This window comes from Camelina sativa, chromosome 20 (assembly GCF_030686135.1).
Source record: "Camelina sativa cultivar CO46 ecotype springtype chromosome 20, ASM3068613v1".
Lineage (NCBI taxonomy): Eukaryota > Viridiplantae > Streptophyta > Magnoliopsida > Brassicales > Brassicaceae > Camelina > Camelina sativa.
In genome coordinates, this window is record NC_141899.1 from 29,029,366 (window position 1) to 29,055,197 (window position 25,832).

Genomic DNA, 25,832 nt, shown 5'->3' on the forward strand with positions numbered 1-25,832 from the left:
ACTTAGACGAACTTTCACTATCAGAATATCAATTCAAAACAATAATATATAATTATCAAAAGCAACATCACTCCAATACCAAAATGTCCAAAAGGTAGATCAAATTATATAATCATAACAATTAATGCAAACAAAATTATAAAATCATAGTTAATGCGAATATATGTCAGATTTTTTTATTAAATAAAAAAAAGTCCCCACCACTAGTACATAAACAAACAAACAAACTTTCAATTTTCCGACCAATCAAATTAACTGTTAAATTAAAATAACAGTTAATTTTACATTTTTTATAAATACTAATCTTAGAGTAAACGAGTCACACCGATCAAGAAAAATATTAATATAATCATATAAAGACCCCAAGAAATCTCACCGAACTTTCATTTTACTCCAATCTCTCTCTCTTCAAGATCTTTCAAAGTTTACTCTTTTATTCTCCATTAGAGGATGAGCTTGTTCGTATAGTAAGTTAATGGATCTATCAAACCGTAGCAACCTCCTCCGGGATCTGAGCTTCTCACCTCCGGCGCCGCTGCCTGTCTTCCACCGTGCGAGCTCGACAGGGACGAGTTTCCCAATCTTAGCCGTTGCGGTGATTGGAATCTTAGCCACAGCATTCTTACTTGTAAGCTATTATGTTTTCGTTATCAAATGTTGTCTGAATTGGCACCGAATCGACATTCTTCGTCGGTTCTCCTTATCTCGAAGGCGACACAACAACCAAGATCCTCTAATGGTTTACTCTCCAGAGTTCAGAAACCGTGGTCTTGATGAATCTGTCATTAGAGCTATCCCAATCTTTAAATTCAAGAAGAGAGACGAGCAAAACGACGGCGTTTTCACAGGAGAAGAAGAGAAGAGTTTTCAAGAATGCTCTGTTTGTTTGAATGAGTTTCAAGATGAGGAGAAGTTGAGGATTATCCCAAATTGTTGTCATTTGTTTCATATTGACTGTATCGATGTATGGCTTCAGAACAATGCCAATTGCCCTTTGTGTAGAGCTAGGGTTTCTTCTGACACAAGTTTCCCTCCGAATCGGGTTTCTGCGCCGAGCACTTCTCCCGAGAATCCGGTCGTGTTAAGAGGTGAGAACGAGTATGTGATCATTGAGCTAGGGCATAGCATTGGTAGTAACAGAGATAGTCCGAGAAACGGAAGGTTACTTATGGAACAAGAAAGGTCAAACTCAGGTCACCTAATGAGCGAAGACACTCTTAATTCGATCAGTCCATCTCCGAAGAAGCTTGACCGTGGAGGGCTTCCAAGGAAATGCAGAAAGCTTCACAAGGTCACGAGTATGGGAGACGAATGCATCGACATAAGAAGAGGTAAAGACGAGCAATTTAGCAGTATTCAGCCCATTAGAAGATCCATCTCAATGGATTCATCGGCGGATCGACAGCTTTACCTAGCGGTTCAAGAGGCGATTCGGAAGAATCGAGAAGCTCAGGTGGTCGGAGACGGAGGAGGATGTAGCAGTAGTGGCAATGTTATTAATTCCAAAGTGAAGAGATCTTTCTTCTCTTTTGGGAGCAGTAGACGCTCTAGAAGTTCGTCTATATTGCCTCTTTATTTTGAACCCTAATGGGCCGCTTTGCTGATTTGTCTAATTTTCTTGTTTCTTTCTACATTTGTTTTTGTTATTTCATTTTCAATATTTTTGAGATAGATTTTTTTATTATTTGGTCGGTGAGAGGTAGGCGAGAAAGGTTTGTTTAGATGAGTTGTATGTGACAGATAAATTATTTGACTATCTAAGTTTGCAAAACTCAAAAAACTTGCTTTACACAAACAAACAAAAAAACTCATGGAGGGATTCACACTTCTACGTCAAAATCTGATATCCCGATAGTAAATGCATAACATTCCAACTCAAATCCGGGTCCGTGAACCCCAAATTTCATTCAGGATTAGGAGTAAAACATCGTCTTTTTGGAAAACTAGAATTTTTTTTTTTATGTAAATGAGAAAGATAAAAGTGAAAAGTTTAGAAATCTTTGAATTTTCACCAAAAAAAATATCACTCACTGCTGATCTCTCACCATTCGTCCTGTCGTTCACCATCGTGCACACCTTGCCAACTCTAATGTTTCTCGTCACTATCAAGTTTCTTCCGTCGTTGTTTGTTTTTTTTTTTTTTTTTTTTTTTTTTTTTTATTAAATGAGAGAGTATTCCACGATAGGGTCTTCCCAAGTTTGCAAATGGGCCGTAAGCAATGAGCCTATACCCATGTGGCCAAAGGATAAAGCTGAGCAATTCCGCGTTTGGGGAGAATCGATCCCTGACTTGGACCAACAGGACGATTCTTCCACCAAGAATAGAACCACTAACTCACCACCTTTCTTCCGTCGTTGTTTCCAATCCACCACTACTCCTAAAATACCAAGAAATATCCAAAAAAGACTAAGAAATAAACAATCAATCCATTCAAATATATGTATATCTAGACAAAGCAAATGGTAATTTACTGCTTTTATGAACAAAGCATATCACACCACAACTTTTTTGTTGTTGTTAATTTTGTCAAAAATACTCAAGGTTGATTGCGCTATGTGTGCAAGTTAATTTTAAAACTGCAAAACTATGCAAACAAAGAACATAAATCCTCAAACTTATTATAAAATAGACAACATGAAAGAAAAATATCAGAAAATGAAAAAAAGTACTTCGTAATTAATTTATGTTGGCTAAAGATGAATTGAAATCATCATTTCAAAATTGAGGAATTCGAGAAAATCATCAATACTACTATGAAATTTATAATAGATATTTTTGTGAAGAAAAAAATAACCATGATTTTTACACGTTTTTAATGTATATTTTAAATCTAACACAACTCTTTTAAGCATTTCTAAATACAATCAATTTAATTGTATAAATATAAACCTTAAAAACTCTTTTATAAATCTAAACCGACATATAATTTTGTTTGATTGTAAAATTTAAATTCTAATCATTATTTATAAATCCAAAATGACATATATGTTTATTTAATTGTAATCCTAATTCTCTTATATAGATTTAAATTGACATATAATTTTGTTTAGAACTTTTATTTATAATCTCAAACTGATATTTTAACTGGTCAATAAAATTCTACAGATTTTATTTTATCTGCTATTGCATTTCTATTGGCTAATTAAGATAGGATGAATACCCCCCCACACCCTTAAGATTTTTTCATCATTTTTTATCCCCGGCGGCCTAAACTCTAAACCGGATTTAACCAAACAATAAACCCGAATAATCTTCGATCCAGAAACTAAAATTTGCTTCTGCTCCCTTTTTTTTTTCTGCTGTTATCGGACAAAATGAAGATCCTCGTCGCCGTCAAGCGTGTCGTCGACTACGCCGTCAAGATCCGTGTCAAACCCGATAAGGTACACACAAAACCCATCTCTAAATTTCTCGGTAGCCGTTGAATTGCCGCTAAATTTGATTCCTTTATCGTTGAAATCAGACTGGTGTAGATACTCAAAATGTGAAGATGTCGATGAATCCGTTCTGTGAGATCGCTCTTGAGGAAGCGCTTCGAATCAAAGAAGCGGGTTTTGCCAAAGAGGTTGTTGCAGTGAGTATTGGACCTTCACAGTGCGTGGACACGCTTCGTACTGGTTTAGCTATGGGTGCGGATCGAGGGATCCATGTGGAGACCAATACTAGCTTCCTTCCTTTGACGATTGCTAAGATCTTGAAGAGTCTTGCTGAAGTTGAGAACCCTGGATTGATTTTTCTAGGGAAACAGGTTCGTTTTGCTCTGATTTGATTGGCAAGTTTTGAACTTTGGTTAAGAACTGAATCTTTGCTAAAGTTGAGATTTTTCAGGATTTGACTCATCATATTATGCTTATTATAACATATTCATTGAGTCTTGGAATGGTTAAGATGATGAACACTGGTTTTTGTAATAGCTTTCAGTTGGTACTCCTTATTATTCGAATTAAGTTTGATGTAAAGTATATTGCTGTGTAAACGTTTTTTAGTTCTGCAGGCAATAGATGATGACTGCAATCAAACAGGACAAATGGTTGCAGCTTTGCTTGGTTGGCCACAAGCAACCTTTGCATCGAAGGTAACGAAGGAGTAGTTCCTTTGAAAGCTTTCAGATCATATGTTATCTTTTATGTATGCTCTCTGAGTTATGATTTGTTTGTTTACTGTGCTCTACTCGTTGTTGTTTAGTAGGTTGTGTTGGATAAGGATAAGCATATTGCAACTGTGGATAGAGAAGTAGATGGAGGTCTTGAAACTCTTTGTGTTGACTTACCTGCTGTGATAACGTAAGTTCTAGATTCTTACATGATTGTGTGACGTCATGATCTCTCTTGAGTTGAGGTTTTATATGTATAATGTATCAACCACCAACTAACCTGTTTATGTTTCAGTTAATCGGATCGGTTCATCATTCTGTTAATTGCATTCTTTGTGGAACTCGTTGTGTGGTCTCACAAATTATTAACCAAACTAGCATATAGCTTTAGTAGAAAGGTGCAACAACTCTCGTTGTGTTTATAACAGCTTTTGATTTTACAATGCAGAACTGATTTGAGGCTGAACCAACCAAGATATGCATCACTTCCTAACATAATGAAGGCGAAATCGAAGCCTATAAAGAAAATGACGGTGCAAGATCTGAAAGTTGACGTTAAATCTGACATAGAGATCTTGGAAGTCACGGAGCCTCCAAAGAGGAAATCTGGGGTTATGGTTTCTTCAGTGGATGAGTTGATTGAGAAGCTCAGAAATGAAGCTCATGTAGTTTGAAGGAAGAACCTTGTACCTATATGTCTTTATTCCAACCTGCTAATAGACTTGATCATCTTTTTCATATTCACACCATTGCTTTGTGAAGGCATAAAGTGGGAAGTAAATAAAAATAAATCAAATGTGAATCGTTTTGTTCAGTAAGTTACCTTGGATGTAAAAGTAGTACACATTTCTCTGATTATCTGTTTCTTAAGCCCTGCGTCTGATAAGGTCAACAAATCGAAAGTCAGCCATGGTTATACGATGTGGAAGTGTCGTGATAAAGTGAAGCCTCTAGACCATGAGTACAGAAGATAATAAAAGGAGGAAGAAAAAATCACCTTAAAGAACATTTCCTTATGTAGACTTCATCAAGGACCAAATGTGACTTATTTCTTGGAGATCTTGTTTCTCTAGATCCCTTACAAGTGCAAAAGTGATCAACAAACATCTCTTAAATGTGATTGAGTCCACATTCATCCCCCTGCAATCAAAATCCCCACGATTAGTCTCCATCTCCCACGATCACAACATCTCTTTAATGTGATTGATTCTTGCTTTGGTTGTATGTTATTCACGTGTCTTGACTCTTAATAAGCTATATAAGACTCCTTTTTTTTGAACAAAATATAAGATCTCTTTATAACCATTGTATAACGCCATGAAATAATTTGACAATAAATTATAAATTTTTTTAATACTTACGTCTTTGTGTCTTGTATAAAGTTCTTTAAAAGTTATTGTATAAACTTTTAAAAACAATTACATAAATTATATTTTATATAAAAATTACAATATAAATAAAATGAATTTCAACCCATGTTATAGCACGGATCTTAATCTAGTAATAAAACAGAAACGGAAGTACACAACTTTTTTTGTAGACTATATAATTTTTATAAGTTGGTTACAAAATAGGTTATAGATTAAATATAGGTTAGTTACAAAAAAATACAGATTAATTGGTTAAACTGTGGAATACACTTAAGAATATCCCAAAAAATCCTCTTAAAGAGAATATTCCAATGATTTATACAATTTCCAAAAAAAATATTTAGTATTCTATGTATTGTTACAAAATATATACTGTTAGGCATAAAAATATATTGTTAGGCGTAAAAAGGAATAAAATTTTGATAATTTATCACACTTAATCGTGGTTTCCAAGATCTTATTGTGCAGTTGAAAATAAAATCTAACCTAAACACGGGTCATATTAAAACACTCTTCACCAAACATGTTCAAAAATTAAAATAAAAACAAACAACAAACATAACCATTTCTCATACATAAAATTACAAATTAACAATATAAAACTTACAAATAGATGTTTTTTACAAGCATCATATTTAGCATATGATTTTATTGAATAATGTTTTATCCAAAAAAGCTTTTAAAAACAATCATATGAATTATATTTTATTCTAAAATTATAATATAAATAAAAGGAATTTTAACCCGTGCTCTAGCACGGATCCTAATCTAATATATTATTATATAGTTTACAACAAAACAATATTATATAGGTCTAAATAAATAAAATGGGTCAAAACAATATTAGATGGGTTATATTTATATATGGGCTTACACATAACTAAGGTGAGTTTACTCATCATTATAGCTCATGGTTCAAAAACGAAGCTCCTTATCACTTTTATAGACATGAAATGGACGTCCAAAAATCCGGTAAGTTACTTAAACGTCTTGTGTGTATAACATTTTTTCTTATTGGTACAGTGGTTCCGAACTCCAGAACAAAAACATAGTAGCTTAACATATACAAAAGAACACAAATATCAATCATTCACCAAGTAGGACAAGACTTCTTTCATATCCTGAAATTAGACAAATATGACTTTCCATCAAAGATGTTTGCAAGGTATCCTGCAGTGTACTCTGGTATGGTGATATCTTTGTACTTTGCAGGGTTTTCATCAGACAAGAGCTCTTTAATCGGTCCATAAACCGTGGAATTTGGAGACAGACTTGAGCTAAAGAAGCAAGCGATGGAAATCCGCGGTCCATCTCTATTCGCTCGTACCCTATGCTCCACACTTAAGAACTTGTCGTTTGTTATCAGCTGCAAAACAGAATGTCTCAAATATATATGTTAAGACTGTTTTTCAGTTAAAATAATGCATCAACTGGACTTGCCTGCATGAAATCACCAATGTTGACAACAAGAGCTCCAGGAACAGGAGGTACATCGACCCAATAATCTTGATGGAGAACTTGAAGACCACCGATTTGGTCTTGAAGAAGAAGCGTGAAGAAAGAGTTATCGGTGTGTTTACTTATCCCCAAAGTTAGGTCTGGCTGTGGGCAAGGTGGATAGTAATGGCAGACCATGAACAAACCCTTAAGACAATCCATCCTCTTCAGTATCTCAGAGTCTAAACCTAAAGCTTCTGATAGAAGTTGGAAGAGCAAATCTCCCAATTCCATTACATGCTTCGTGTATTCGATCACAGCACCCCTAGAATCATTTGAAGTACGTAAATTTTGTTATTTATGCAAAATAATCACCAAATGCTAAAAACTATTTTAGTGTATCCGAACCAAAGTGAACCAATTACCAAATAAACAAAATACATCGAACCTAAACGAAGGTAATATCGGATTGTGTACTTTTAAATTATGTATTGTGGATGGTAAGAAATAGAATAATTAATCACTACAAATATACTATTAATCACTATAAAAGTTACCTGCAAGCTACTGGAATATCCTTGGGATTTGGAGGATCTGGAGCAATGTAACAAGTGAAAGAGTCTCTCCAATTCACAGGAGAAGAATGATAGAGATCGAAATTATTGTTATAAAGAAATCTCTTATTTAAATCGGTAGACATGTATTGTTTCTTCACCTCTGGATCTTCTTCGTGAAACTTTCGAACTCCTTGTTTGATCTCTTCAAGAACAGTTAAAGGAACACCATGATTGATCACCTGAAAAAATCCCCACTTCTCAGCTGCGTCTTTGATCTTCGAAACGACGTTGTTCCTCGAGGATGTGACATCAATATCATTAGTGATTTCTCCGAGGTCGATGATTGGGACGGTGAGGTTTAAGTCGGAGATATCTGAAGGTCTGTTGTTTGATAAGGTTGAAGAAGGGACATGGAAGAGTCGAGGAACTTCGGTTATTTCGGCATCGACGAGTCCTTTAACTCCGGTGTTCGTCGAGATAAAAGTCGTGAGATCGTTCATACGATCGGTTTTGTCTGCCATGTCTCTTTTTTCTTTTTATTTTATTTTTTGTCGATAGGAAGATTCAATGATTTAAGACAGAACACAGGAGTAAAAGATAAGTGTTGAAGTGTACATGTGTGGTGTCTTTAAGTCTTTGTTTGTTGACTGAGAGACGTGTTGTGTAATTGTGCAAAGAATTCAAAGGATCAAAATGACGTTTGGGAGTTTGGAGATTCCGACAGTTAAAAACTTAAAATTAAATCTTAAAAAGGAAAAAAAAAGCAAATCACTTAAAATTGGAGATGCGGGGTATCGATCCCCGTACCTCTCGCATGCTAAGCGAGCGCTCTACCATCTGAGCTACATCCCCATTTGACAACAATCTAAAGAATAAAACTAAAGTTTTCTAACCACTAGAACTTTTACATCTGACACAAATACAAACCTTATGAAGTAGATCAAGTTTATGTTTCTTATTCAATACCGCCTTATTGGTTGTACACGAAGTACCAACAATTGTAGTGTATGGATCTTAAATTATTGAATGAAGTGTTTGACCATAAAAAGAATGCAGAAGGCAAGAAGCTGTTTTTTGTTCAAAAATAAATTAGATATTTCCTTAACAGTATAATATTAATATTTCTAATTTAGGATATAATCTAACTAGGTAGTAGGTAACAACCCGCACTAAATAAATCAATTCAACTAAAATTATTATGAATAAAATTATTAATTTGGGATCTAAAATAAAATATTAACTAAATTTTTTAAAAAATTGTGTTTATTTTATGTAAAATACATTTTACCTATAAAATATTTAAACATGATGGAGAAAGTTTTTATAAAATGTAACCATTTATGGCATATGACTTTTTGTGTTTTTAGAAATCAAATTCATATTTTTATATTTCACATTATTATTTACAGAAATAAAAATTAATAAAGTTATAAGTATTTAACAATATATAATTATCCCCAATTAACAACAAAGATGCAATACAAAAACGAAAATTATGCTGGCATAACAATATAATATACTTCTTTATAAAACAACAAACTAATTTTGTTTTATTACTTAATCATTTTTCCTGTTTTACTAAATTGTTTTCCATAATAATTTATATTATATAACTAGATTAGGATCCGCCTGATGTGCGGGTTTAGAGTTTTTAAAATAAAATTAAATTTAATAAAGAATAAAAAGTAAATATTTTTAGTAAGTAAAAACTATCTATAAAAGTAAATATATACACCGAGGTGTCCAATGTGATATTTGGTGTAAAAAGTGCGACTCTGCGGTTGAGACTATTAATAATATTTTCTTTGAATGACCTCGCTCGTGTGAAGTTTGAAATTTATCTCTGACTTTGGTCTCGTCAGAGGGGTTTCCATATGAGTCGGTGTACTCGAATTTGGATTTTATTTTCTGGAGCGATGTCTCTCAACATAATGATCCTGATCAACTTCTTCAATTACCATAGATTTTATGGGCAATCTGGAAGGTGTACTCGAATTTGGATTTTGTTTTTTGGAGGGATGCTTTTCAACATGGTGATCATGATCAACTTCTTCAGTTACCATAGATTTTATGGGCAATCTCGAAGGTCATAAATATAAAAGTTTTTCAAAGTTTAGAGATTGATCGAGATGAATGAAATAATTTCTCAGGATTTGGGCGATATGCTAGCCTGGGAAGAGGCGCTCTCTTTTATGGCAGTCATGTCAGCTCAATCTCCGTCTTCGGATGTCCAGGTTTCTTCACCTCGTTGTCAGATGATGGTTCTTGGAAAGCCACCAATGTGCATTCAGGACCTTGTTGTTGCGTTGGTGAGGATCGAACCTTGTTGTTGGGGGCCAAGTGTCTAAGATTGAGCTCCTCCCCCTACATTCGGAGTTAGAAGCATTCTTGTTGGCCATGGAGCGGATACGTGCTACAGGGATCGCTTGTCAACATTTTAAGACTGATTGTGCTGAGTTACTCACTATGGTGCAGTCCGTTGAAGATTGGTTGTCCTTCTCTAACCTGCTCGATGAGTTTAGCTCGTTGTCCTTCCCACTATTCTCCATCTCTTGGATCCCGCGTGCGTCAAATACGAAGGCGGATTGTCTTGCCCATGCTTCACGTTCTCATACCTCTGAAGTTTCTTTTGTAAACCCCATCCCTCCGGTTTGGGCAACTAATCGAGGAATTTCTTTTTAATTTATTGTTTGGTCGAAAAAAAAATATAAATAGATTAACTTTTAGTTAAAGAAAATTGTTGTAGATGAGTAAAGTTATTAAAATACAATTAAATTTAACAAAGAATATACATTCAATTTTGTTCGTAAGTAAAAACATTGTATAAAAGTAAAGAGATAAACATTTAGCTGTAGAAAATAGTTGTTGTTTTTTTTGCTATAATACACTAATGTATATCCATTTACAAAAATACTATTTATAATACCATTAAAAGTGTATTTGTACACACAAATATATTTTACTGTTAAAATATACTCTTTAGTATTTACTACTACCAACAAATTATCTTTATAAACACATTAAATAACCTATTATATGTCTCTTCACTTTAACATTTTTATAGTTACAAAAATGCATATGTTAATTTTACATACTCCTATATTATATATTACAATATTAGTCTCTTTGAATAAATTATTTGATTGGTGAAAAAAATATGAGACGATCTATTTTTATTTTTTATTTTTTTACTTCAACAATCTTTTTCTTTATGTAAAGGTGAGTAATTTACATTTTTTTTTAAACAGTAATTAATTGTATAATTATCAGAATCATTTTTTTATCTTATATAAAAAGTAATCTTTTTTTGTAAAATTAGCAACTTCAAATTATAATAAGTAAACAATATTATAATTTAGAATTTTATGATATATATATATAATTTTAATTTTTAAATTTTAATAAATTTAGAATTGACACATGTCACGATCTTGTTACTTTTTTTTTTCTTTAAAAGATTTTAAATAAAATTAGGTTTTCTTTTTTCTATTTTACTTTTATATAAAACCTCTTTATGGTAGGTTTTGAATTTTTACATTTTTATCTTTTAAAATTTTAATAAATTTAGAATTGATATGTGTCAATATATAAATGATACAATTGATACGTGTCACAATCTTGTTAATTAGTAATTTTGACATCAAACTTTATATAATAAGACTAGATTAGGATCCGCCCGATGTGCGAGTTTAGATTTTTAAAAATAAAATTAAATTTAAAAGAATACAAAGTAAATATTTTAGTAATCTATCTATAAAGTAAATAGATACACCGAGATATCCAATGTGACATTTGGTGTAAAAAGGTGCGACTCTGCGGTTGAGACTATTAATCATGTTTTCTTTGAATGTCCTCGCTCGTGTGAAGTTTGGGATTTATCTTCGACTCTGGTCTCGTCAGAGGGTTTTACATATGAGTCGGTGTAATCGAATTTAGATTTTTCTTCTGGAAGGGTGCCTCTCAAAAGGGTGATCTTGATCAACTTCTTCAATTACCATGAATTTTATGGGCAATCTGGAAAGCCATAAACAAAAAAAGTTTTTCAAGGTTTAGAGATTGAGGCAAATGATATAATTGCTAAGGCTTTGGGCGATAAGTTAGCCTGGGAAGAGGCGCTCTCTTTTACGGTGGTCATGTCAGCTCCATCTCCATCTTCGCATGTCCATGTATTTCACCTCGTGTCTAAGACGGAGCCTCTCCCCCTACATTTGGAGTTAGAAGAGTTGTTGTGGGCCATGGAGCGGATACATGCTTAGGAATCACTTGTCAATATTTTGAGACTGATTGTGTTGAGTTACTCACTATGGTGCAGTCCAAGATTGTCCGTCTTTCTCCAACCTGCTCGATGAGTTTAACTCGCTGGAGTCCTTCCTACTATTCTTCATCTCCTGGATCTCGCGTGCAGCATATACGAAGGCAGAATATCTTGCATGTGTTTCACGTTCTCTTATCTCTGAAGTTTCTTTAAAAAAATCCTTCCCTCCGGCATGGGCAACTAACTGAGGAATTTCCTTTTAATTTATTGTATGGTTGAAAAAAAAGTAAATAGATACACTTTTAGTTAAAGAAAATAGTTGTAGATGAGTTCAAAGTTATTAAAATAAAATAAAATTTAACAAAGAATATATATTTAATTCAATTATTTTCGTAAGTAAAAACAATGTATAAAAGTAAAGAGATAAACTTTTAGTTATAGAAAATAGTTATTTTTTTTTTGCTATAATACACTAATGTATATCCATTTACAAATATACTATCTACACTACCACTCAAAATGTATTTGTACACACAACAATATTTTACTTGTAAAATATACTCTTTAGTCTTTACTACAACCAACAAATTTTATTTATGAACACATTAAATAACCTATTATATGTCTCTTTACTTTAATATTTTATAGTTACAAAAACACATACGTTAATCTTACATACTCATATCTTATATATATTACAATAACAGTCTTTTTGAATAAATTATTTGATTGGTAAAAAAATATGAGACGATTATAATTTCGAATTTTAAATTTCTATTTATTAGGTTTTCTTTTCTCTATTTTACATTTACATAAAATCTTTTTATGGTAGGTTTTGAATTTTTACATTTTTATTTTAAAATTTTTTAATAAATTTAGAATTGACACGTGTCAACATCTGAATGATACAATTGACACATGTCACGATCTTGTTAATGAGTAATTTTGACATCAAGCTTTTTTACTATAACACACTAATGTATATCCATTTACAAATAATAATCAGATATATAAACCCAAATTTTTTGAAATTGTACGTTTTGTTTTTTTTTTCTTATATAAACTATAGTCTTTGTCAAAAGTATTCCATATAGTCTTTATCCCTTATGTAAGCTGAAGAAAAGAAAAGAAAAAAAGTAAACTGAAGACTCTACAAATAAAATAAAATTAATTTTTACAAAAAGAAAAGTAATAACCTAGTATATACTAGTTTCCAAGTTAAGAATTGGAGAGACGCATCGAATAAATAAGATCGTGGAGTACAGTTTTTCGTTGGGAGTTAAAAAAAAGTTAATAAGTTCCATAATGTTTTTTGATTTATTTATAAATAAATGTTAAAATAAATAATCCAAAACCAGAAGAACCGAACTCTCTCATCCTCCTCCTCCTCAGCCGAACAAGAAGACTCTCTCTGTCTCCGTCAGACAAATCTCGCGAGCAAAATCAGAGAGATGGGTTTCTTCTCTTTCCTTGGAAGAGTTCTCTTCGCTTCTCTCTTCATCCTCTCCGCTTGGCAAATGTGAGCTCTCTCTTCTTTTTTTTCCGCTTCATCCATCCTCCTTCTCGATCTGTTTCTCGTGTTCCTTGATTATGTGATTTGGGTTCTTTTCTTTGGTTTTTCTGACAATGAAATTGTTTCCTGCTAGATCTAAACTAGGAATTGAGAAGCTTTGTAGACTCGTTCTTTATAATCTAGGGTTTTGTGAAATCGAATTCTCAGCTGAACGAATCTATCAAGCTTTGATTTTTGGATACTTGTTCAGATCTGAATCTCTAGATACTGCATATTATTAATCAAAGTTTGAATATTTATTGTATTAGTTTGGTCATAGTTGATCTGCATTAGGTCACATAGAACTGTTCTCTCTTAATTCTGACATAGAAGGAGATTGGATTCGTTTATAGAGAGGTCTCCACAATCCAATGTGATTGCTCATCTTTCAAATGGTGTGTATTGGTTTGGTTATTTCAGTGTATAGTGGTCTAGAGAGAAGCATCTTTAGCTCTAAATGGAAGACGATCTTTAACTTTAATCTAAGATTGTTTTCGTACAATTCATTGTTGTTTTTAGAAGAAGCTACTCAAAATATCCTCTACCTCTTTTGACCATGTTACTAAATTGTAACTATGCTTATTTGGGTTTATAGGTTCAATGACTTTGGAGTTGATGGTGGTCCTGCAGCTAAAGAATTGGCTCCAAAGCTTAATTTGGCTAAGGCACATCTATCTTCTAGATTAGGGGTAGCTCTGCCCAAGATAGAGGTAAAGGGTCTAGTCGTTATGATGTTCTTTTGTCATGCGGTCACTGGCTATATATGTGCTTATATAACCTAGAGAATGATTTTTTTTTTTAAGGTGAGACAAGTCGTTGTCACTGTTATTGCCCTGAAAGGAGCTGGAGGCTTACTCTTTGTTATCGGAAACATCGTTGGTGCTTATCTTCTGGTTAGGCTTTCTTCTTGTTCATCCCATGTTTACAAAAAAGGGATCCAAGGCTTTACCCATTATCTGACCTTGCTATCTCATTTATCTGTTTGCTTTAGGCTTTCTACTTGGTGGCTGTCAGTCCCATCCTGTATGATTTCTACAACTACGGACCTCAGGAACGCCATTTCTCCCTTCTGTTGACTGAGTTCTTGCAGGTTTGTTAAGAACTTCTGTTTAATTATTGTAATCTCTAGAAACTGGGACTGTGTTTGCATTAGGGTGCAAGTCTCTATCTGTTGAATCGAAAAGAATGTAGCTTAACACCTTAAACATTTCAGTCTTATAAAGCCAAGATCATCCCATCATTCCTTTTGTTGTTGCAGAGTGTTGCACTCTTTGGAGCATTGCTCTTCTTTATTGGAATGAAGAACTCGGCACCGAAGAGGATGTTGAAGAAGAGGACACCTAAGCCGAAAGCTGCTTAGTATCAATATTATTTTTCTTCTGGTTTTGCCATGAGCAATACCTTTGGCTTCTCCTTTTTTCCCGATGAAATATTTTCTTAGAACTTTTGTTTTCTTTCTCTTTTAGGATTTCTTAGGATAGCTCAGTTATGATATACTTCATCTTTTACTTTGATTTGATATTGGGAATTTTGAAGTTTTGATTTGTTAAAACTTGAACCATGCATGATGCAAATGTTGAACACCGATTTAGCAACTTGAAAAGAACTTTCAGATTAGGAGAACTTTCAAAATCGAAGGGACAAACCTGATCGATGAAAGGAACCTTCAGATTTAGAGAATTTTAAAGGAAACAAATACTACATCCACTTTAACTGGTATATAAGAGCTATCTTGCATTGCATAAGCTTAGATAAGTTCATAATGCACCACACAAGCTACAATGAACAGAAACACACATAAACTGAAAACCCATTTCAAATAGAAGAAAAACAAAAAATGTCTTGAAAGTATCAACCCCAACGGTCCCGGGTCCTCATCTTAGTTCTTTCGTCATTGCGGTTTTATGGGTCCACATCCAATTCCAATCTTCTTAAAACGTAAACTAAAGACATTTATAAATTTCAGTTTATACATAAAATTATGTATGTGTGAATGATATAGTTACTTTTAAAGAAAATTCCATGCGTTAAGAACCAACTCGACTTGTAGAGCAAAATTTCTTGCTATCAAGACAGATATGAGCAAGGCCTACGACCGGGTGGAATGGTCTTTCTTGGAACAGCTCATGCGGAAGTTGGGTTTTGATAGCAAGTGGATCTCGATGATGATGTGTTGTATAACTTCAGTTTCTTATAAGGTGCTCATTAATGGGGAAGCAAAAGGAAATATAATCCCTTCAAGGGGATTACGCCAAGGCGACCCGCTGTCTCCGTTTTTGTTTATTTTATTTACTGAAGCTTTGATATCGCAACTTCATGATGCGGAAGCAGCTGGACGTATCACTGGACTAAAAATAGCACAAGGAAGCCCGCCTGTATCACATCTCCTGTTCGCTGACGACAGCCTTTTCTTTTGCAGAGCAGACATCCAGCAATGTGCTGAGCTCCTAAGGAGCATTAACAGTTATGGAGCAGCTTCGGGACAACAACTGAACAGAGAGAAGTCGGCCATCCTCTTCGGGAACAGAGTTAATCAGAATCTAAAAGCGGAGCTGAAAAGAGCGATAGGAATCTCCAAGGAAGGTGGTATGGGATCCTATTTAGGACTCCCTGAAACGATTTGTGGATCGAAGCAACAAGTCTTTGCCTTTGTACAGGACATATTAAATGCCAGGATAAACTACTGGTCGGCGAAGTTTCTTTCAAAGGGTGGCAGAGAGGTACTCATTAAATCGGTTGCTCAAGCTTTACCAACCTATGTCATGTCTTGCTTTCTATTGCCAAAACATATTGTCAACAAGCTGCGAGGAGCGATAGCTAAATTCTGGTGGAGTACGAAGAGTAATAATAAGGGTCTGCATTGGGTGGCATGGGACAAAATCAGCATCCCCATGGAAAAGGGTGGACTTGGGTTCCGAGACTTGAAGGAATTCAACCTAGCTTTGCTTGCAAAACAGCTATGGCGACTACTGAGATATCCAGACTCTCTTCTATGCCGTGTTCTAAAAGGTAGATACTTTAGATACTCAAATCCCATGGATGTGGTGAAAGCAAACTCTCCTTCGTTTGGATGGCGTAGCATAATGGCAGCAAAACCTCTCCTTCAGCAGGGTCTCCGGAAAAACATTCGATATGGTTTTAATACCCGCGTCTGGACAGACAACTGGGTTCCCACTACTCCAGCGAGACCAGCGAAAGACTGTGGCGTTCCAAGGGACCCAAACCTCTATGTTAATCACTTGATTGAATTTGAGTCAAAAACATGGAAGATGGACATGTTGAACAACCTGGTGGATTCGGGGGATATCCCTCTCATTACTTGCCTAAAGCCTAGCAGTCGTTTTATGATTGATGATTATATTTGGAGTTTTACAAAACCAGGCCAATACACCGTTAAATCGGGTTATGCCATTGCAACGCAAGGCAATTTTGAAGTCCTTGAACCGAGTATCACCAAGTTGAAGAGCCAGGTATGGAAAACAAAAACATCAAGAAAACTTAAACATTTTCTTTGGCCGGCCATTTCAGGGTGTATTGCAGCTAATAACAGACTGGTTGAGCGGCACTGTGGAACTGATAGATCCTGTCCCAGATGTGGAGATGAAGAGGAATCCATTAATCATATACTATTTATGTGTCCACCGGCTCTACAAGTTTGGGCATTGTCTAACATTGCAATATCTCTGGGAGTTTTCCCGTGCAACTCCATTTATGCAAATTTTGACTATCTTTTCTGGTGCGCAAAGGAGCAGGGAGCAACAGAGGAGCAGCTAGAAGTTTTCCCTTGGATAGTATGGTATATATGGAAATCCCGAAATGATAAACTGTTCAATGGCAAGGATATTTCGCCTATGGATACACTGAATCTAGCTCTCTCGGAGGCGAAGGAGTGGAAAGTCGCTCAGTGTGTAGCTTCTTATGAGGACTCCAACGGTAGTCTACAGGGTGACGAAGAGGAAGAGGAGCAAGTGATGGACAGTACTCGATGCCAGGTTGATGCTTCTTGGGAGGTAAAGGACCAGTTTGCTGGTCTGGGTTTTGTTTTGATGAGTCAAACACCGATCTACGGCTTGAAGAACACGCAGCGACATCTTTCGGCTCTCCACTCGGAATTGGATGCTCTTCTCTGGGCAATGGATGCAGTGCTTCAACAGGGTATGACTTCGGTGCATTTCGAGACAGACTGCTTGACTCTTATTAAAATTGTTGATGAGGTTGATGATTGGCCAAGTTTCTCAACGGAGTTAGATAGATTTTCTGTTTTGAGATCACAAATTTTGAATTTCTCTGTTTCGCATATCCCTCGAACTGTTAATGTCCGTGCTGATCGCCTTGCAAAAGGTGCTCAAACACGAGGTTCGCTTTTCTCCCATGTAAACTCTCAGGTTCCGGAGTGGTTGGTACTTGAAACCAACCTTCTTGACCAAGTTTAATAAAGTATGGGGTTTTTGAGGTCAAAAAAAAAAAAAAAATTCAATAAACTTAGTTATATAACAATGATGTTTGTTATTAATTCAAAAATCATTATAACGGTGTTTTGCCCATTTGAAATGGACATATAATAGGCTAACTCGCGACTTATGCGACTTATGTTTCTTTTTAGACTTCTTGAGTTACTTCATAGAGTGGGACAAAAAATTTATGAATGATAACCAAAAAAACATTAGTCCAAACTGAAACCTAATTTTATTATAAAACAAAATAATTATGAGATTTTAGTTAAGAAAAAACACCTAAAATGACTATTTTAATTGTTCAATTTCCTGACCGCACTTTTAAAATCATGAATAATTAAAGATAATATACAAAGATTGATATCCACACAAACACTATAAATCACTATTGTAGTTTGGAGATCTTTATAGAAAAAAATCTTGAATCTAACTCTTATCCTAATAGTTTCCACCGCACTTTGTAAAAGCGCAAATTCCGAACCACAAATATAAGATTCCAACGAATAAAGTAAAAGTTTTGGAAGCTTCACAACAACGAGATTTTGACCCCATATAAGAAGCGGAAAGCAGACTTCTGACAAAATTTCCAAGACTACGACGAAGCAGCCCACAAATTTTGGTAGAATTATAACTTCTAATAGGACTAAAAGATTTTGAAACCAAATTTCATCAGTTCAAACTCAAACCTAATTTAGTAATTTTACTATAAAACAAAGTATAACTCTATCTTATCTTTATGAGTTTATTTTCTCCCCACACCTTTTAATTCAAGAATTAGTAAAAAAAACGAAAGGTGTGGGGAGAAAATAAACTCATAAGGATATTTTTTCACAGTTTATGGAATCAAAAAAAAAAATTCCTCACAAACTTTTCGTGTTTTTCAAGTTTATGGAAAAAAATTTTCTCAAAAACTTTTCGTTTTTTTCTTTTGATTCCATAAACTCAAAAAAAATGTTAAACTAAAAGTAATAGGAAAATTTTTTCCATACTAACTTTAAAGCTAACATAGTGATTTAGTGTTTTAATTCAAAATTTTCGTATATAACTCTTCTTTTATTTTTTAACTAGGTGTTAGCTCACGCTACACGTGAGTTCTTACATAATCGCTATTCTATTTTAAAAAATAATATAAATTAACATGTTATTATTATTTTGTTTTTTCGGTGTACATCTAAATTTAAAGACTACATACCTTAGTATGAATTTAAATAAAGTAAAGAAATCAAATTTTCTTTTGATGATAATATATTTAGTGCAATTAAGTTATATTGTATCTTACATGCCATATGCCATATATTTTTGTAGTTGTAGTCATATTTCAAAATCATTGTGATATTATAAAATTTATTTTGTGGTGTTAGTTATGCATTTTTATTTATTTATTTATGATGATAGCTTAAAAGAGATTTAAAATATTTCAATTAAGAAAAAAACAAAATAATAAACAGTAGTTTTGCAGTGTTTCATACATATATAACTAAGTGAGTCTAACTATAGATTACTAGACTAATACATTTTTTATAAAAATAAAATAAAAAACAGCAACTACTTTATTAGGTTATTATCTTAAAGTCTTTAATTGTATATGGACTTTGATTTATATGAAATGGTAATGTTTAATATAGAAAAAATAATCAAAGTATATATATATCATATATTACATGTATATCCTATTCAAATAAACTGAAACTTTTTTTTTTGTCAACAATTAAGCCACAACTGGCCGGCCCATTAGCCAAATTCCTACATTCGTAGGAGCCGGGATTCGGTCCCGGGTGTGATGGTGTCTTCTACAAATGGACTTACCTCCTGCCACTGCACTAAGGTCACTTCACAATAAACTGAAACTTTTATTAAGTTAAGATATCATTAATTAAATCAAGGAAAACTAACGATATTGTAGAATTTATAAAATTATGTGAGATTTGAAATATGAGGCCATGAGAGTTATAGTGAGATATATGTCTTTTTTTAATAGATAATACAGAATTAATGTATCAAAGGTAACTATTTGAGAGTTACAAAAGTGCAATCAAGTGCATACTAATACATTTTAACATGTTCTACTATATTAAATTAAATTTATTGGAAACACTACTATGGTATTATTATGGGAGTTACAAACAAACTTTTATACTTTTCCAACTCCTGAAATTAAAACCCATTTAATTTAAAAGTGAGTGTTGGTGGGCCCATAATTTGATTCAAAAGTATAATATGTTACACATTGATAGTTTGAAAGGAATAGGAACATCTAATTCTCAAATAAACTTGATTTTTTTTTGTTGAAACAAACATATGTGAATTTAAATTTAACTATGGAAATTTAAAAATAAATATGAATAGATTAGAAAGGCAAGAAATATAAAAAAAATATTTTATTTTTATAGAAATAAAATAGAAATTGAAAACAATGTTAAATATATATATATATATATATATATATAATACTTTCTAAATTAAAATATAGAATGAAACTCTTACAACACATATGAGATATAACAACATTTGATATTGGTGGGAGAGGAGTAGAGAATAATTTCTTATAAGATGATAATCTAAATTAGATAATGGAGATGAATCTTTAAAAAATAAGAACAATGTAAAATATATATCATGTAGTCTCTTACCATTAAAAATTTACAATGATATTTCATTTGTTTTTTTTGTAACCCATACAACAAAAATAAGAAATCAAAAACAAAAAAAAACGAAAGATAATTTGAGGTATTGTGGAATAGAATGAGAGAAGTGGAAGAGAATGAGAGAATGTGAAAATGAGAAAATAAAAGAATGCCAATATGAGAGAATGAGAATTATCTAATAAGAATTGATGGAAGTTACATTTATAATTATGGAGTTACAATAATAATTTATTGTGTTTGAATATAACTGAGTAGTGGAATATGATTAATGAATAATTTATTTTATTTTCAGTTACAATTTTATTTTAATGTGTGTGTTAAATTTATTGTTTTAATTGGGTCTTAAATATTTTTTAAAGCAATTAAATAATTAGAAAGCAAATAAAAAATAATAAAAAATTAGAAAGCATTAAATGAAAATCAACTAATAAGGAGAGACCAAAACCTTACTTTTATGTATATGATTTTTTCACCGCACACTTTTACTTTATAAAAGCGTAAACATTTCCGAAACATAAACGTAAAATTTCAACAAATTATAAAAGTAAAATTTCCGGAAGCGCCACACCGACAATTTTTAAAAGGAATTTGGCTAAAAATGCCATTTTTCCACAAAAAATGTATCAAGAATGCAATTTTTTATTATCCTTCTCAAAAATGCCAGTTTTAGTTAGGTGAAGGAGTGGGAAGACTAAATTACCCCTGTCCAAAAAACTGAGAAAAACACAGGTGGGAGAATACCAAGTGACATGCGTTTTAAAACAGAGACAAATTTTGTGAAACTAGACACACACATCATGAACCTCGGATAGACCAGATCCAACGCCTGCAAGATTAGTCCATCCAAAATTTGTCCTTCAATATCTTAAGTGGACCAGATTCACTTGGTTGGACTCAACTTGTTTACCTGCATGTCTACTGATTCATGTACCGATCTTATTGTGCCTCCAGTGGACCAGATTAATCGCCCGAACAGGTTTTTGTCCACCACGTTTATGTCTTTCGGTCTCTTTAGTAGACCAGATCTGCTTTGTTGACACACTTGTCCATTCCAATTATGTCCTTCGCTCTCTTAGTGGACAATATATGATTGGTAGAAGATATTTGTCCTTCAATATGAAATCATTTTCTCCACCCTGCAATCTTGCTGACGCATGTATTAGTCTTATTGAAAAATATCATACTCAGCCTTCAAGGAAGCATATTTAGTCCACTAGATCTGGTCCATTATAAATATACCGATCTTATCTTGCCTCCAGTGGACCAGATTAAACGCCCGAACAGGTTTTTCTCTACCACGTTTATGTCCTTCGGTATCTTTAGTAGACCAGATCCGCTTTGTTGACACACTTGTCCATCCCAAATATGTCTTTCGCTCTCTTAGTGGACATTATATGATTGGTAGATGATACTTGTCCTTCAATATGAAACCATTTTCTCCACTCTGCAGTCCTGCTAACGCATGTACTGGTCTTATTGAAAATATCATACTCAGCCTTCAAGGAAGCATATTTAGTCCATCAGATCTGGTCCATCAGAAGAAAAAAAATCAGTTCAGATATCAGATCAGGTCCATTAAAATTGTGTAGAGAATGAAACAAACAGAAGAAACTCAAAATTGAGAAATATCATACTTAACCTTGAGAGGAGCTTATCCGGAACGAACAAAAAACTCTGCTCATCCACGACGGAGGCATGCGGGTTAAATGGAGGTGGTGATTTTGAAAGAATTTATTTGTTTCGAAGAAAGAACGAAGAGACAAGAAGAGAGGTTGAGAGAAATGAAAATAGAAGGGAGAGAAATGAGAAAGAAATAGGAGAATGATAGTTTTATCAATTTTAATAGATCAAAGTGGACCCTATGGCATTTTAGAAAATGTTTAATTGAAAGTGGCATCCCTTAGAATGTTTGTCATTGTTCATGGCATATTCTATAAAATTCTCAATTTTAAAAGATTTTAAGAATTTTTTTTTTATCTTATTTAAAAAAGCAGATAGCGAATCTTCGACAAAATTTCCAAAGGTACGGCAAAGCAGCCCCGCGGATTGCGGATTTTCTCAGTTTTAAAAAGGAATTAGTGTTACCCGCTCACTTCTTGTTTCATCTTCCTAGACCACACAATCTCAATTCAGCTTCTTAAAAGTAAAATTTCTGCAAGCGTCGGAATAACGAGATTTCGACCTTATTTAAGAAACGGAAAACAGACCTATGACAAAATTTCCAAGACTTCGATGAAACGACCCACAAATTGTGGGCATTCTAGAATTATAACTTCAAATAAGACTAAAAGATTATGAAAGCAAAATTCATCAATTCAAACTAAAACCTAATTTAGTAATTTTATTATGAAACAAAGTATAACTTTATCTTATCTTTATCAGTTGATTTTCTCATCGCACATTTTTATTCAAGAATTAGAAAAGATAAAATACAAAGATTATTATCCACACTAATACTAAATTACTATGTTAGCTTTAAGGTTCTTATGGAAATTTTTTTTGAATCTAACTCTTATCTTATCTGTTCATTTTTTTGCTGCATACTTTTACATTATAAAAACGTAAATATTTCTGGAACATGAACATAAGATTTCAACAATTTTTACAAGTCAAATTATCGAAAATGCCACACCGACAAACTTTTAAGAGCTTTTAAGAATTTACGATCTTATTTAAAGAAACGGAAAGAAGACCTCCGCTTTAAAATGTAAACTAAAGATATATTCGTAAATTTCAGTTTATGCATCAACAAATTATGTATGTGTGAATAATATAGTTATTTTTTAAAAAAATCAATAAACTTAGTTATATAATATTGTTGTTTGTTTTTAATTCAAAAATCACTTTTATGGTGTTTTGCCTCTTTGAAATGGACATATAATAGGCTAACTCGCGAATTATGTTTCTTTTTGAGCTTTTTGAGTTACTTCGTAGAGTGGGAAAAAAAATTATATGAACGATAACTAATATTCATGAGTCCGCACTGAAACCTAATTTTATTATAAACAAAATAGTTTTGAGATTTTAGTTAAGAAAAATACCCAAAATGACTCTATTTTAACTGTTCAGTATCCTGACCACACTTTTAAAAATCAAGAATAATTAAAGTTAATATACAAAGTTTGGTATCTAGACAATCACTATAGTAGTTTTCAGGTCATTATAGAAAAAAATTCTTGAATCTAATTCTTACATTAATAGTTTCCACCGCACTTTGTAAAAGCGCAAATTCTAAACCACAAATATAAGATTATAACGAGTTTTAAAAGTAAAATTTCTAGAAGTGTCACAAAAACAAGATTTCGACCTCATTTAAGAAGCGGAAAGCAGACTTCTGACAAAATTTCAAGACTACGATGAAGTAGCTACAAATTGTTGACAAAGCGGCCCAGAAATTGTGGGCTTTATAGACTTATAACTTCCAATAAGACTAAAAGACAATGAAACCAAAATTCATCAATTCAAACTGAAACCTAATTTTGTTATTTTATTATGAAATAAAGTATAACTCTATCTTATCTTTATCAGTTTATTTTCTCACCACACCTTTTAATTCAAGAATCAGTAAAGATAAAATACGAAGATTGGTATCCACACAAACATTATCTTAGCCACACGAATACGAATATAAAATCACTATGTTAGCTTTAATGCTCTTATGGGAAAAAAATCTTCGAACCTAACTCTTATCTTATTTGTTCATATTTTCTATCACACACTTTTACTTTATAAAAGCCTAAATAGTTCCGGAACATAAACAAAATATTTCAACAAATTTTAAAAGTAAAATTTTCGGAAGCGCCACACCGACGAACTTTCAAGAATTTCCGATTTTATTTAAAGAAGCGGAAAGCGGATTTCCGACAAAATTTCCAAAGCTACGGCAAAGCGGGCCCGCGGATTGCAGATTTTCTCAGTTTTAAAAAGGACTAAATTAGTGTTACCCGCTCACTTCTTTGCTTCATCTTCCTAGACCACACAATCTCAAATCAACTTCTTATGCATCGTTTTACCAAGCTTGAAAACTGTGATTTCTGATCGTTAAAATTGACATGTGTCACGATCTGATGAGTTACTAACTTTGATATGTGATTTCTGATCGTTAAAATTGACATGTGTCACGATCTGATGAGTTACTAACTTTGATATGTGATTTCTGATCGTTAAAATTGACACGTGTCACAATCTGATGAGTTACTAATTAGGATATTTAATCGTTAAAACTGACACGTGTCACGATCTGGTGAGTTTTTAACTTTGATCTTTGATCGTTAAAACTAACACGTGTCACTATCTGGTGAGTTACTAACTTTAAGAACCAAGCTTTATATAATAAGATTTTCTCATCGCACATTTTTATTCAAGAATTAGTAAAGATAAAATACAAATACAAAATACTAAATTACTATGTTAGCTTTAAGGTTCTTATGGGGAAAAAAACTGAATCTAACTCTTATCTTATTTGTTCATTTTTTCACCGCATACTTTTACATTATAAAAACATAAATATTTTTGGAACATAAACATAAGATTTCAACAATTATCAAAAGTCAAATTATCGGAAGCGCCACATCGACAAACTTTCAAGAGCCTTTAAGAATTTTTGATCTTATTTAAGAAACGGAAAGCAGACCTCCGCTTTGAAATGTAAACTAAAGACATATTTATAAATTTCAGTTTATACATCAAAAAATTATGTATGTGTGAATAATAGAGTTATTTTTAAAGAAAATTCAATAAACTTAGTTATATAACATTGTTGTTTGCTTTTAATTCAAAAATCACTTTTATGGTGTTTTGCCGGTTTGAAATGGACATATAATAGGCTAACTAGCGACTTATGTTACTTCATAGAGTGGGGAAAAAAATTATTGAATGATAACTAATATTCATTAGTTCGAACTGAAACCTAATTTTATAATAAAAAATAGTTTGAGACTTTAGTTAAGAAAAATACCTAAAATGACTCTATTTTAAGTTTTTAACTGTTCAATATCCTGACCGCACTTTTAAAAATCAAGAATAATTAAAGTTAATGTACAAAGTTTGGTATCCACACAATCACTAAATCACTATAGTAGTTTTGAGGTCGTTATAGAAAAAAGTATTGAATCGAACTCTTACCTTAATAGTTTCCACTGCACTTTGTAAAAGCGCAAATTCCCAACCACAAATATAAGATTCTAACGAGTTTTAAAAGTAAAATTTCTAGAAGTGTCACAACAACAAGATTTTGACTTCATTTAAGAAGCGGAAAACAGACTTCTGACAAAATTTCCAAGACTACAATGAAGTGACCCACAAATTGTTGACGAAGAAGCCCACAAATTGTGGGCTTTCTAGACTCATAACTTCCAATAGGACTAAAAGATTATGAAACCAAAATTCATTTGTTCTCATCACACCTTTTAATTTAAGAATCAGTAAAGATAAAATACGAAGATTAGTATCCACACAAATATTATCTT

General features: G+C 32.9%; 4 protein-coding genes, 1 long non-coding RNA gene and 1 other non-coding gene across 7 annotated transcripts; 3 read left to right on the forward strand and 3 right to left on the reverse strand.

The window, feature by feature from the left end:
* Window positions 1–219: 219 nt before the first annotated feature.
* On the forward strand, window positions 220–1,671 carry LOC104771496 (RING-H2 finger protein ATL16). Its single transcript, XM_010496025.3, has one exon. The coding sequence runs from the start codon at window positions 476–478 to the stop codon at window positions 1,586–1,588; it is 1,113 nt and encodes a 370-aa protein (XP_010494327.1). The 5' UTR covers window positions 220–475; the 3' UTR covers window positions 1,589–1,671.
* A 1,378-nt stretch (window positions 1,672–3,049) lies between these two features.
* LOC104771497 (electron transfer flavoprotein subunit beta, mitochondrial) lies at window positions 3,050–4,964 on the forward strand. Of its 2 annotated transcripts, none has more exons than XM_010496026.2 (5): window positions 3,050–3,384; window positions 3,465–3,749; window positions 3,996–4,076; window positions 4,190–4,284; window positions 4,543–4,964. In XM_010496026.2, exons 1-5 carry the CDS (start codon window positions 3,316–3,318, stop codon window positions 4,766–4,768), a joined length of 756 nt encoding a protein of 251 aa, XP_010494328.1. In that variant the 5' UTR covers window positions 3,050–3,315; the 3' UTR covers window positions 4,769–4,964. The 2 variants fall into 2 exon arrangements, 1 of the variants encoding a protein (XP_010494328.1); XR_015592932.1 differs by having other exon boundaries at window positions 3,181–3,384; window positions 4,187–4,284.
* On the reverse strand, window positions 4,489–5,315 carry LOC147919533 (uncharacterized). Its single transcript, XR_015592933.1, has 2 exons — window positions 5,092–5,315; window positions 4,489–4,973 (listed from the first exon to the last, which is right to left on the reverse strand). It is a non-coding gene; the product is annotated as an uncharacterized LOC147919533 (long non-coding RNA).
* A 1,126-nt stretch (window positions 5,316–6,441) lies between these two features.
* On the reverse strand, window positions 6,442–8,153 carry LOC104771498 (1-aminocyclopropane-1-carboxylate oxidase homolog 10). Its single transcript, XM_010496027.3, has 3 exons — window positions 7,459–8,153; window positions 6,905–7,226; window positions 6,442–6,830 (listed from the first exon to the last, which is right to left on the reverse strand). The coding sequence occupies exons 1-3, from the start codon at window positions 7,977–7,979 to the stop codon at window positions 6,579–6,581; spliced, it is 1,095 nt and encodes a 364-aa protein (XP_010494329.1). The 5' UTR covers window positions 7,980–8,153; the 3' UTR covers window positions 6,442–6,578.
* Window positions 8,154–8,237: 84 nt separating this feature from the next.
* TRNAA-AGC (transfer RNA alanine (anticodon AGC)) lies at window positions 8,238–8,310 on the reverse strand. Its single transcript has one exon. It is a non-coding gene; the product is annotated as a tRNA-Ala (tRNA).
* A 4,596-nt stretch (window positions 8,311–12,906) lies between these two features.
* On the forward strand, window positions 12,907–14,817 carry LOC104771500 (uncharacterized). Its single transcript, XM_010496028.2, has 5 exons — window positions 12,907–13,232; window positions 13,861–13,975; window positions 14,069–14,158; window positions 14,257–14,355; window positions 14,524–14,817. Exons 1-5 carry the CDS (start codon window positions 13,165–13,167, stop codon window positions 14,623–14,625), a joined length of 474 nt encoding a protein of 157 aa, XP_010494330.1. The 5' UTR covers window positions 12,907–13,164; the 3' UTR covers window positions 14,626–14,817.
* Window positions 14,818–25,832: the final 11,015 nt, after the last annotated feature.

Coding starts and splice junctions, on each gene's coding strand:
- LOC104771496 (XM_010496025.3), top strand. CDS start 476: ATGGATCTATCAAACCGTAGCAACCTCCTCCGGGATCTGAGCTTCTCA.
- LOC104771497 (XM_010496026.2), top strand. CDS start 3,316: ATGAAGATCCTCGTCGCCGTCAAGCGTGTCGTCGACTACGCCGTCAAG. Junction 4,077..4,189: donor AAGCAACCTTTGCATCGAAG/GTAACGAAGGAG, acceptor GTTGTTTAGTAG/GTTGTGTTGGATAAGGATAA. Junction 4,285..4,542: donor GACTTACCTGCTGTGATAAC/GTAAGTTCTAGA, acceptor TTTACAATGCAG/AACTGATTTGAGGCTGAACC.
- LOC104771498 (XM_010496027.3), bottom strand. CDS start 7,979: ATGGCAGACAAAACCGATCGTATGAACGATCTCACGACTTTTATCTCG. Junction 7,227..7,458: donor GATATTCCAGTAGCTTGCAG/GTAACTTTTATA, acceptor AAATGATTCTAG/GGGTGCTGTGATCGAATACA. Junction 6,831..6,904: donor ACATTGGTGATTTCATGCAG/GCAAGTCCAGTT, acceptor TCTGTTTTGCAG/CTGATAACAAACGACAAGTT.
- LOC104771500 (XM_010496028.2), top strand. CDS start 13,165: ATGGGTTTCTTCTCTTTCCTTGGAAGAGTTCTCTTCGCTTCTCTCTTC. Junction 13,233..13,860: donor ATCCTCTCCGCTTGGCAAAT/GTGAGCTCTCTC, acceptor TTGGGTTTATAG/GTTCAATGACTTTGGAGTTG. Junction 13,976..14,068: donor TAGCTCTGCCCAAGATAGAG/GTAAAGGGTCTA, acceptor TTTTTTTTTAAG/GTGAGACAAGTCGTTGTCAC.